We start from the raw sequence: 12,679 nt of genomic DNA on the forward strand, positions 1-12,679 counted from the left end.
CCAGCCGCAGGAGATAAATGCAAATGTTTGCATTTCCCATCTTGCCCAGCTTGTAGTTTCCTCACATTTAAATTATCCCTAGGTGTCAATCTGCTGAAGTGTGACAACATCCCCATGACTTCAACTGCCTCTGAAATGCTCAGTTACAGATTTCTTAAATTAGTGCATTAGAGCAGGAGTGTCCAGTCCAGTCCTACTAGGCTGGTATGTTTGCAGGCTTTCATTCCAACTCAGAACAGGTTGGTTACTGGTTTAACTGGACTAATTTAACTGCTTCTCCCAGATCGTCAGGTGCTGCCCCTTTAAAAAGGCCTTCAAACAGCTGCAGAGACACCAGTCCCCCAAGACCAGGATTGCACACCCCTATACTACAGCACCTTTATCTTTTTTTCTGGATGGTTGGTTCCTCGATGAGTCATCAATGAACCAAGGTATCAGGGACAGCTTAACAGTCTGTTTCCAACTGAAAATGGTTTTACAGGATCACATGCTGTAGTTGTCAAAAGATTTTCAAACCCCTTCATCTCATGATGAATTAATATTATTTTTTTGAAACATTGTGTACATTTTCTGTCCTCTCCACACTTGATTATATGTAAAGAAAAATTGTTTTTTGATTAATGTGACTCCTGCTCTAAAATAAGTATACACTTGTATTGTCCTCTTATCAGTTCTGTTGTGGATGTCACATAAGTCTATGTGATAAAACACCTCAAAAGCCAATAAAACTTATGCTGTGGTAAATCTGGATATATTGGACATTCTATGTAAACTATTATAGACTTTTGAAATTGTTCACAGAACGGCAGAAATGCAAATATTCCTTACAAGCAAGCCAGTCAGTGATAGGTTTTGATGGCTGTATCATGTTTATGGTTTTTCATTTTTTCTCCAAAACACTTGGCTGATTTAACATAATTTTTTTAAATTGTTATCACTGGCAAAGAGGAAATCTGATGTTGCAAATCTTTACTTGATTTTTTAAACCAAGATGGCTCCATCTACCGATCAATCATAAACCAATGTTTACCTTTTGAAAGGTGATATGTGAATAAAAGAAAGTAATTTTCCATGGATTCCCTGAACTTGGATATGCTGTTAGTTTTCTAAACAAGGAATTGGTTTAGGTGAAAATGGACTAAGGTTAACTTAACTAACTGATGCAGGTTACCAATAACTCTCAGTAAGGCTTGGAAGCTGTAAATGTGTTTGCAATTTCTAGTGTAATCTTGAATTATGCATTACATATTCAAGAGATACTCAGAAAGCTAGATTTCAATAGGAACTATGCAGACAAAAGGCAAGACGTTCCCAGCAGAAATAAATACATACATTTTAATGGTGCTTTTATTGCAGTGTGTTGAATCCTGACATTCATGAATGTTAAAGAGATCTTGTTTTTTTCAGCCCATAATGTGCCGGTCTACCTATAGTCAAAAAAAGAGCAGCATTACGTTGCAAATTAATGAGAACTGAGCAACAGCAGTTCTCAAAATCTCCTATTACAGTAGAAAAGCAGAAATAGTTTAGCCCCTGCAAGCAGGAGATACGTATGACATTAGAGATGGGATTGTTTGTAGAATGCCAGAAGAAACTTAGTCAGGTAGCGAACGCCCGCATGTTGTTACCATATCACACTGGGATAAGAAATAGACTTGTAGCTGTAGGCATATAGTATATATAGATGTGAAACATTAATTACCAGACTACATTTCTTTTAGTATTGTACAGAGTTATCGACTGTTTTTAACAGTTTAGTTATAGGTAAAGATTACCCAGATAAGCCTGCCAGCAGAATAACATGCTTTAGCTTCAGGACACACATTCTGTAATCACCCCTTCATCAGACAGGAACTCATAAAAAGGTTTCTAAGACACAAACTATTATAATGTACAAAATGTGACAAAATTAACAAAATGTATATAGATATATTTATATTTATTTATATTAATTTTTCAAGAAAAAGTGGAACCTTGTTTAACGAGCTCATTACCGTGTTCTGATGGACAGATAAAAACAAGCTCCGGACTCTAAGTGGCCAATATCAAAACTGTCATCAATAAGGCAGCAGTGACGAGTACAAGCATTATTTCTAAGGCATAAATAGTTGCTACCAAAAGTCCTGACCACAAATTATAAGGTATTAATTGCTGCCAGACTTTACTTTTTTGTACACTTGCATTCCATTATTTCGGTGTTTAAAACAGGGCAAATGGCAGCAAAAAAAGTGCAGATCCAGGCTGTCTTCAGCTTTTGAAAGAGTCAAGGGGGTTGGTTCTTCCTTAATAACTGTGGACCTATCATTATCAACAGAGCACAGCAGGTGGAATGACCTGCAAAAACGGGCATAGCAACAAAGAAAATTCATGGCCGATGGCTATTGAAAGCTTCAAAGCCCAAGAGTGACATACAGTATACAGCATACTGCAATTTTCTTTGTGAGGGGAAGGAACTTCATACAAGAATAAATGTCTAAAACTATTATGGAGAAAGATTAAATAAATTTTTTTAACAAAGCTTTTTAAAAAAAAAAAACATGGAATGTATTACGAAGATCATCTAATGGAAGAATTAAAGAAATATTTTTGTTGCAACCCTGTATTCTGTTCTAGGACTGCAGCAGAGCCCTGTACTTTCATGAATAAATGATTTCCAAGTTCCCTTATCCATGACAATATACAATCTTACCAAAGTTTTGAGGAGCCTGAGTTTTTATTTTCATTGCAAATATACAAATTATCTAACTCTACATGTCAACTGGAAAGATTGTTCATTTTTACAGGACAATCATTCAATTTATTCCATTTCAGCTTTAAAGAGGTTTTATCATGAACCGAGAACACTTTTTCTTCATACTATAAATTTAAAATGGTTTACAATTTAAAGTAGAAATAGTAAAAATTCAATTTAGACTTTGTTTTTTAAATCCCTGGGATATTTATATTTCAGTTAAAAAATCAAATATGGAAAATAGAGCATACTAGTTTTACAAAGATTATTATACGAAATTCATTATTAACAAGGAAAGCAAAAAGAAGTTGTAAAAGCTAAGAATTATCACTCTGCTATACGAAGGAAATATATACATAAGGCGCCTCAGATTTGGTATAAAGTTTCGAGTGAAATAAATTAAAAGATTTCAAATAAATGGCATTTGAACCATTTCACAAACCCATTCTGTACACTTGTGTGAATTCACACATCCAAATATATTAAATCATACAATTTCCTTTAGTTTCATAAAGATAATTAGTGAAAATAATATAATGAAGAAAGTTTTTAATTTGTGATTCTATCTTCACTGCCTTTTATCTAGTATAATACAAAGAAGCTTCATTTCCGTTCTAGATTGCTAATCTGTCTGCTGCTGTCTGCAGTAGTATCTGTTTCTCAGTTGAAGACTAAAGTTTTCTTGACCAATGTGAACAGAGTGAGGCATCTGGATACACTGAGGAGAAACGTCTCCAACAAGGTGAATATCTGCCTCAAAACAAACTTTTTTTTTCAGCAGAAATATGTACAAAAATGCAGAGGTTCATAAAAAATGGAAATGATGGACAAAATTGTAGTATTAAAAAATTCAGGCAGCGGTTTGTTTTCAGTATGAGGTAAAGGAAAATGTTTAGCCGCATTTTTCACATTAATCTACCAACAATAGTTTTGGAAGTGTGACTTTGAATTTAAAAAAAAGGCTTAAAGAAGATCTTTTTAACTTTGGTGACTTTTAAAATATGCAACCACACCTATCCCATAGACTGTGTCGGACAAATGTTGGCAGAAACAAAATATGTTCTGGGTTGAACTAAAGGAAATTCTGCCAAGAGCCACAAGTACTGTTCTCCTGAAACTAAGGTTCCACTTTCTCAGATCTGTTCAAACTTTTGACAACAGAGACAAGAAATTAAATATGGCCTTTTTTTGTCTTAAAATTAACCCGTACAAAAGCCAGCTCCCGCTGCTTCTCGCTCTCAGTAAAATCACATTCAGCAGTCTCTAAAACACTCTCTCGCATATAGAGCAATCTAAACACCCACAGGTAATGTGCAGGCAACTAAAGACAGAAGAAATAAAATCAGGATTCATCTTGTTTTGCACACAAAGACAAATTAATTATACCAATGCACATTCACATATACATCAAAAATTTTGAAGCAAACATTAATGTCCTCAAAACAAGAAAAAGGCTCACTGCATATCTTGGATTCTTAGAACTGATAACCATCTTGGCTACCTTTTCTACTATTTTTTTTTACTGAACCTCTTGAACAATTAGTTCTAGAGCAAAAAAACTGTCCTTCCAAACATTTGTTATGTAGAATTATACTGAACATGCAGCTGTTTAAATGGAAGAAAAAAAGTATTTGTCAGGTTAAGACATTATTTTTGTTAGTAATTTGTTACAGTGATAACTGTATTACTGCATTACTACAATGAGTTTAAATTATTGGGGGTTAATTACAATCCTTTTTCATGATTTGAACTTAACTTGCAAAAGGAATAAACGTTTGTTTAATGACATCCACTTTTCTGTAAACAACCTGATTTTACCCACAAGCTCCACATTTTTTTAAAAAAAATGGAATAACCCCAATATTTGCCATAGGGATTAATCTTTCATTTTTCTACATACTTATAAACAGCAGTCATAAACCCAGGAAATACAAGATAATTAGTATGCCAATGTCCTGAAAATGTAAAAATCACCACTATTCATCCCCATTTCATCCATACATTATCTGTTGCTTCCAAATTTGTGAATTGTTGCTCACATATGTACTCTTTATCATACACATCTGCACAAAGCCTCTGCTCAGTCTTCATATCCAGCCACTCTTGATCATAATATAATTATCTTGGTAGTAGAAAAAAACTGTGTTATGTTGATATTATAGTATGTAGTATACTATATATCATACACATGTTCTCAAGTTCAGAATACTTTCTTGACAATTTGAATGTGCCAAAAATTCTGTAATGGTCTTGTCTTGTTCAGCACTGTACAAACGCAATTATCTGTGAATGGTCTGATATTAAAAAGGACATCCCTGCAAAGGATTCCAAAGAAATGCACGTGCCTTTTCTGTTCCTTACTATTCCTTACTTTTTGGGTAAATTCAGAAACATATTGTGTAAAAGATGCATCATAACTCCGTTGATAGTGTCTTACAGTATTCACAAAAAAACAAAGCAGCACAACTTATGGCCAGTAGAGGGAGATCATGAAGACATTTTGTAGAGACTTTGTGAAATACACACAAAGTATGACAATTCAGGCTCATGATTCACTTCTCCTTTTTTTTTGACAGAACACTTTATTAACACAGGGTTACACTTTTTCCTCTTCACAACAGTGTTCTTGAGATACACTGCACACGGCCCACTGCTCTGTTTGACTTTCACTGCTGAAACATAATTGTCACACTCCACGTGTACATACAACCAAACGCTCACAAGCACACAGCATAAACTGCACACAAGGTGACTGAAATTCATATTGCCAGAGTAACGCTAAAACCGAAGTCCAAACAGAGGATATGCAAAGAAGTAAGACCAATGACGCAGCGACCAATGCATTATTTGAGCAGCAGGGTATATTCTATTTAAAAAATAATCAGAACTGAAAACTAAGTAGAACACGGACAGATCAGTTTCAAATCAGCCAATCAGAACAACTTTGTTCCAAAATGTTCTGGTTGCAAGATCTATTGCGGTAAACCTGTGCAGGGTTCCCACCCATTTTTACCAACAAAATCCCAAAACATTTCCGTGACTTTTCCATAACTTATTTTCTTGCATAATTTATACATATCGCACATTTGGGTCTTCATCTTTTTGGAGCCATACCTTGTATTTTTCATCTGCTAACCAGACTGAAAACACATTTACCCGGCATTTTGACATGGGCGCCTGGCTAGCTTACGGCTCACTATAAAATTCCTGAGAGAGGGTCTGATGCGTTACTATAATGTGTAATATTAGCGACGGCAATGCTGCAGTCTCTTTTTAAAAGTTTGCTTATTTATGAACAAAATTACATGATATAGCCATGATAATTTTGGGTGAAGTAAAAAAAAAACATTCCACCACTTTTCCACAACGTAATGGATATTTTATCATTTTTCAAAACTTTTCCAGGATTTCCATGACCGTGGGAACCTTGCCTGTGACTCCAAATATATTTATAGGGGAAAAAAAAAGCTAAGGTTTGGTGACCACAGAGGTCTTCATGAGGAACCTCATCAAACCATCCACCTACATGGTAATCTATTCTCTTTAGCAGATACGAATGGAGAAGCCAGCATTCAACGCTACGCCACATCATAACCATGACACAGGATGAACAACATGTGGTTCCATAGCTACACAGATTACCTGACTCCCACTGACCTGTATTCTACCACCTCATGATCTCATTCAGGTGAAGAATTACCTCATCTGGGAAGATGGTACTCTACAATTTACTCTTTCACTGATTCACAGAATCACATCCTTCATCCTTTTACCACTGCAGGTAACAGCTAAGCAAGGGCACAAATGTCTTGACTCATCACTGCAATTGTCATCAAGTGTTGCTGCCACTGCATTAATGGCCCCTGACATGGGACATCTGATGTCTTGCACTGCACAGTATTGTTACGCTGACCTTGGGAATGTGTTTTCGAATGAGAGAGCACTACAGCAGGAGCGGCAGCTGTTCCATTAGTTCTGCATCCACAGCGAGAATCAGCTTGGTGAATCTGAGCTCTGACCTTTCTCTCTACAAGTGCTTCTACTGGGAGTGTTACAACTCTCTGATGACCAAAGGAATGCATTAGGCCGTGTCACTGCCACAGTCTTTGGAAACCCTCTTTCCATTTCTGCGGTGCTCTGACAACATTGCAAGATTTGTGAATCACCCTGTAAATACACAGTGAGAAAATAAGCTATTTGGACCATCAAATTCTCATTTGTACAAGGTTTCTTTCAACAGCTATTCTGAAATCAGAATATAGCTAAAGGAATTAGACTTTTGATTTCCTTTTATATTTTCACAATTCAATTTTTTTCTAAAAATATCTTTTACCTCACTTTACTGTTATTGCTTGTTAATATCTTCTTTTTTGTTGTTGCTCTTTTTTTTTACATTTGATGCCTGGTAACATTACCAATAGTGTTACAACAATGTCAACCTAGGTTAACGCTGAACAGTGTCTGACTGCTACAGTAAGCACAAGCACAACAGTCTTCAAGCTGTACTGTACAGCAGGGTGTGACCGTGTTGTAGTGTCACTGTGCCAACTGTGGGGATGAGCAAAGAATTTGTATTTGCAGGATTCCATTAAAATGTAGAAGGTGAGCTAGACCCCATTAACTAATTTACCATTTCAAATTAATGTTTTATGTGCTCAATCTGTTATTGTTTTGTTGTTTAATCAAATGGGACCACAAGACGCCAGATCTGAGAAAAATTAAAACCTGCAAAGCCAACCTGACCGAAATGAAATGTTCCAAATCCAAAACGTTCAATGAAATTAAAGCAAGTTTGCACGCTCGTAATGCCAAAAACGTTGCCTCCGAGAATAATAAAACAATGACAGATACCAATTTTCAAATTCTGAAATGGAAAACAATTCTAAATTCTGCTTCAAACTCCAATTATATTTGTGAGTTTTACTTCAGATTTACTGTTGTCTTCAAAATAATTCAATTACGTTTGAAAGGATGGTAGAAACCTTTAGCTCATCCCAGTCTAGTCCATCTGTACTGTACAATACTTCAATTCTGCACGGTACACATTGCAATAAACACTGATAGGCCAAAGAGAGCCTCTGAGGCTCCAAATATTCACAGCTGCTAGAAAAGAGATTTGTGTAGAACATTTGTAGCCTATTATTTATAAAACATTTTCCCCAGGGAAGCCTGTGGCAGACAGCGTGCTAAGTCTTCCATCCTGGTGATTCTTGTTCCATTTCACTGAGAAATCAAAAGTGAAAGTCCTTCCACTAGGCACTGCAGTGGAGCGCCGATCAGTGACAGATCCTGCTGAAACTGAACAATCATTGCTGAACAGGAAACAAAACACTTTCCCAAAGTGTTATTCCATCGCACTGCTGCTCCAGCTGGCCAAAGAATGAGCCAAGCTCAGTAGTTACACTCCATTTTGCACCAGATCTTCCAACCCTGCCTGACAAAGGCAGCGAGTCACGAAGCAGGTCCGCCTTAATGTGGCCAAGATGCAACGTGCTTCTCCAGCCAGAAAGCAAATCTTCTGAGTAAGCAACCAGGAATCGAGCACTCTGCCAACAGGCCGAGATATTCAATACTCCATCACCGGCCCCCCAAACCAATCTCGAGGAAAATTAAAAAGAAACTTGTGAAAAATATAAATATCTCTTTGTGAAACACTCCGCCCTGCCTAGGGTGTCATTCAGTTAACAGCTGCTGAAGGAGGCTTTTCTGCTGTGATGGGGTGGTTTGGGCGCCAGCTCCTCCTTTTTGTGATCCCAAAGGGCCAGACTGATTCAAGTAGGGGTCACTGCCTACCAAGTTAACTGTACATTGGACATCAGCAAAAACTTGAACCTGTTGTACCTGGGGAGATACAGAACACACAAGAGGGAGAGCTCTAAAACCACTGTCAACACGAAGACACGGAATGGGAATGAGCTAAACTATAACACTGTAAATAACATTATATGAGATCATTTAAATTTCAAACTATATTCTGACCACCTGGCACAAATGCACATTATAATGTAAAATTAACACTTTATTTTCTTTGGTTAAAACCCAGCCCATAGTCACAGAGTAAAACAGGAGAGATATTCCAAGTTCTTTAACTGTATTTTACTGACACTCATTGGCTGACAGCAAATGGAGAAGTACTATATGATGAACTCCACCCCCCACCCCCCTCCTCCTTGCTCAGCACTCACCTGATCGTTACACATGGAGCTGACACTGCCCATGTTACTGTTACCCATGCCAACGGGTGGTCCCATGGATGGAATCGAGCCCACACCTCCGGTGCCCCCTGCCATCGACACTGTGATGCTCATGTTGTTGTACACACCTTGCTGGCCAAATGCCTGGGGAGGGGTCTGTCCTGACTGGTTGTACATGCTGTCAAATTACACATCAAGAGAATATCAAAACACGGGCAGTATCATTCCTCAGACTGAAAAAAAACACATGCTGACGTATTTATTCCCTTGATTTTCCACTGTTCTCTTTAACTGACTACAGGCTTACTTGACAAAACAGAATGTGTGTTGGTGAAACCCTACAGAATTCTGCTATGTTAACGTTTTAATGAAACCAAAGCTGACCAAACAGAAGTAATTTCCTTCCTATTAAACATGAATTAAGTGTTCTGATTATGTCACAGAAACATTTGCTTTGAAACACAATTGGAAGTACAGGGTATTTGTTGTGCAAAGGAAGGCGGAAATGAGTCTACTGTAAGCACATACTGTACACTGTACATGAACTGTATGTGAGTGAAAAACAAAATCAGAACCTACAGTAGTAATTGTATCTCTATCAGTGTTCTTTAGTGCCATGACTAATTGTATTGTATATTTTTTTAATCCAGGTTGTCTAGATTAAAATTGATATGTATTTTTTTACATATTTATTATACATATATATATAATTTAACAATGTAATTACTTCATGATTGCTATACCACTAGATACCTGTTTCCAATTTTTTTATTCCTTTTTGATTCCTAGGTTGACTGTAGATAAAACTTAAGATACAATCAAGATAAATTGTATGTAAACAAAATAAGAGAAAAAACAAATACTTTGGACCGTGACTTTAGACTTCCCAACTCAATAGATCATACTGGCATTTACAGCACACAGCATTTCTGAAACCTGAGAGGTAGCAGAGAAGTTTTGAAAAACTAACATCCTGGCAGGAATAGTCTGTCATGTCACATTTGGTCAACAGGTCAATTATGTGATTTAGTGAAAAATTACTCTTTTTTTGTACTGTAATTATACTTCGCTTCCACTCCCTAAGACAAATGAGAAAAAAACAATCTCCTGTTAAAATGTGTGCTGGTTCATTCAAATACCTGTTATTTCCCATACTGCCCTGTTGCCAGTTTTTTAAGTCAGGTGACTGGTATCCAGGAGGAGGCTGTGTCTGCTGGAGCATAGGACTCTGGGAAGTGGAGATCTGTGGTGACAGCAGGGGGCTGGTGGGACTGAGGGCAGGAGGGAAAGGTGGCTCCCCCTGCTGGACCATTCCTGAACAGGAAGAAAGAAAGGGCAGTTTTGAGGAAACCTAGGTCCCTGAGACAATCAGAACATAAATTAAAAAAGATGGAACCCTTTTGCCACATATAACCATAATCAGTCCCAGATCCCAAGACAATGAGTCAAACAAGGCAGGTATGCACATTATTTCACTTTGATCTCTTGTATACAATCAAAGTCAATTATAATTTCACAGATACTATTCAGAAAAAAGGGACTTTGTAAACCAGGCATGTTACAGACAAAATTACAGTATTAGAAATGCAGCCATATTTAATGTGTACAGTATGTGGGAAATAATGACGGGCTTTTCATCTTTTTAATAATCTTTTCCTTTATAGAATGTTTCTAATGTCGGCAGTAGTATTGAATATGTGAGTACAAACACAATAAGTTTTTATATTAGGTCAGTAGTTTGGTACTATGGTTTATAAAAGTTTAGGAGCATACATTCTGGGTGTGCTTTAACTGGGTGTAATATTAGTCAAGTATGCATGTACTGAGTAACAGATCTCTTCCAGCACATCTGAAAAGATCGAACCAACTGCCAGTGCACCAGGATACATTTGTAAATACACAAGATGTCTGTGCTTTGCTGTAAATCTGTCATTTCTGAACGGATGGAAAACAAGGAACACAGCTGTAGAATACAATCTCTCTGCAATGAAAATGAAGCAATAAGCTATTCAGCAACTCAACCAGATCAATGCTAAAAATTACCCAGTCTCAATGAATCATATGCAGATGCAATGCCATGCAGCAGGGCACTTACCCGGTCCTCCAAATTGCTGAAAGATACTGGGCTGAACAGGAGAATTCATGGCCCCTCCAAACTGTCCTTGAACATTACCCATCAGGCCCTGGTTCGCCATTGGGCCCCTAGCAGGTAGCGTTGGGTCAGGAGGCCCACCCATGGGGGTAAAAGGACTAGGAGAGTTTGGGGGGTTCCCAGCAGCTGGACTGTAGCCCGGAGGGAAGGTAAACTGCTGCTGCTGCTGAGGGCCTTTAGGGATCCGTGCTACGCCCATGGGCCCCCCCGCGAACCCCTGCTGCCGCATGAGCATGGCCTTCTGCTGCAGGAGCTGCCGCTGGCGGTGCTGGATGCTGTAGAGCTCGCGCTGCCTCTGTGCCAGCATCTGAGCGTTGAGAGGGGGCTGCGTGGTGAAAGAGACAGTCAGACACCTCCCCACTCCAGACAGACTGCTTACTGCGGGCACAGAGAGGCTTCTACAAGCTCTGGGAAGCGTAAGGATTCCGCGAAAACAACAACAAAAGGAAAAACTAATACAGGTTTGCATCCTTCCTCACCAAGTTCTGTCACTTCAGCCCAAAACAAAATCATAACATACTTTTACATTACATACAAAAGCTAAAAAAATTAATATTGCATATTTATAATACCTACTTTGAGAGTTGTACTCCAATGCTTGGAAAATCCCAGCCACGGTCAGCTAGTGACAATGCCCAGGTTCAAACCTAGAACATTTGAGCCATGGAACTCAATCTACACTTTGAGCTAGGACCCCTACTGCTTGAGCCATTTAGGACACCACTTTGTGGCCTTTCCTTTTCGAGAATTTGGCACACTCTACTACTGTACAAATCACAGAAGAGGAGAAGACAGCTGAGGCATTCTGTTCTGCATACACCCTTACACTGCAGTTGTCTTCTACTCGAGCTCACTTACCTGAGATGGCAGCTGTGGCTGCTGCATGCTGGGACGCATCCCCATAGCAACAGGCACTGCCCCTGGAAACTGACCCATCTGGGCCTGTCGGTTCTGCTGCATTAGCTATTAAACCAGAAAGGGAGACACGTGAAATCAGGACATACAAGTTGCTATTTGTAACATTCTGATTACCAATACTATATACCATCGGTTTAACAGATTAATAGGGAGAAGGACTGTCTGCTATTGCAGAATGTGCATTAAATTTTTTAGCCCCAAAACACATTATTATATCAGAAAAAATATATAAACCATATATATGCTTTCTGGATCTTTTGTAAATATACATTTTAATCATATAACATTTCATACAATTTGTAATTGTATCAAATCGTAAGCAAACAACCTACCCCCATAAGGCACCGATGGATTTAAACTTTAATTTTAAACCTATGTATTATTTATTATTTCTTTGTTTTATTATCTAGGCATTTCATGGTTTTTAAGGTATTTCTGATTTTACAGACATAATTCCCCTTTAACAGATTTAGTATTTCAACCACCACAGACTAAATTAACAACCAGCAAAATATTTTACATTTTTGCAGCATACTGTACATGAACAAGTTATAGAAAATATTCCTGACAGGAATTTTAAAATACTTGATGCTTGTATTGAAGGTTCTATGTTTAAGGGAGTTGCCAAGGTCTATGCTCTAGGTCTATCACCTTTCCACATCAGAACACTGCAGGCCGTTTTGA

The 12,679-nt window shown here is 37.9% G+C and overlaps 1 protein-coding gene across 4 annotated transcripts in view; it reads right to left on the reverse strand.

Moving 5' to 3' along the window:
* Nucleotides 1-1,329: 1,329 nt before the first annotated feature.
* The window catches only part of ncoa1 (nuclear receptor coactivator 1), a 72,831-nt gene continuing 61,481 nt past the window's right edge, over nucleotides 1,330-12,679 (reverse strand). For all 4 annotated transcript variants that reach the window (XM_015344848.2, XM_015344822.2, XM_015344831.2 and 1 more), the window contains 5 exons: nucleotides 11,936-12,040; nucleotides 11,021-11,402; nucleotides 10,065-10,239; nucleotides 8,917-9,103; nucleotides 1,330-8,572 (listed from right to left, as the gene is read on the reverse strand). In XM_015344848.2, the coding sequence (XP_015200334.2) occupies nucleotides 8,405-8,572; nucleotides 8,917-9,103; nucleotides 10,065-10,239; nucleotides 11,021-11,402; nucleotides 11,936-12,040 (1,017 nt within the window). In that variant the 3' untranslated portion in view covers nucleotides 1,330-8,404. The remainder of the gene's footprint in view (nucleotides 8,573-8,916; nucleotides 9,104-10,064; nucleotides 10,240-11,020; nucleotides 11,403-11,935; nucleotides 12,041-12,679) is intronic.

This window comes from Lepisosteus oculatus, chromosome 2, assembly GCF_040954835.1.
Source record: "Lepisosteus oculatus isolate fLepOcu1 chromosome 2, fLepOcu1.hap2, whole genome shotgun sequence".
NCBI classification, from domain to species: Eukaryota; Metazoa; Chordata; class Actinopteri; order Semionotiformes; family Lepisosteidae; genus Lepisosteus; species Lepisosteus oculatus.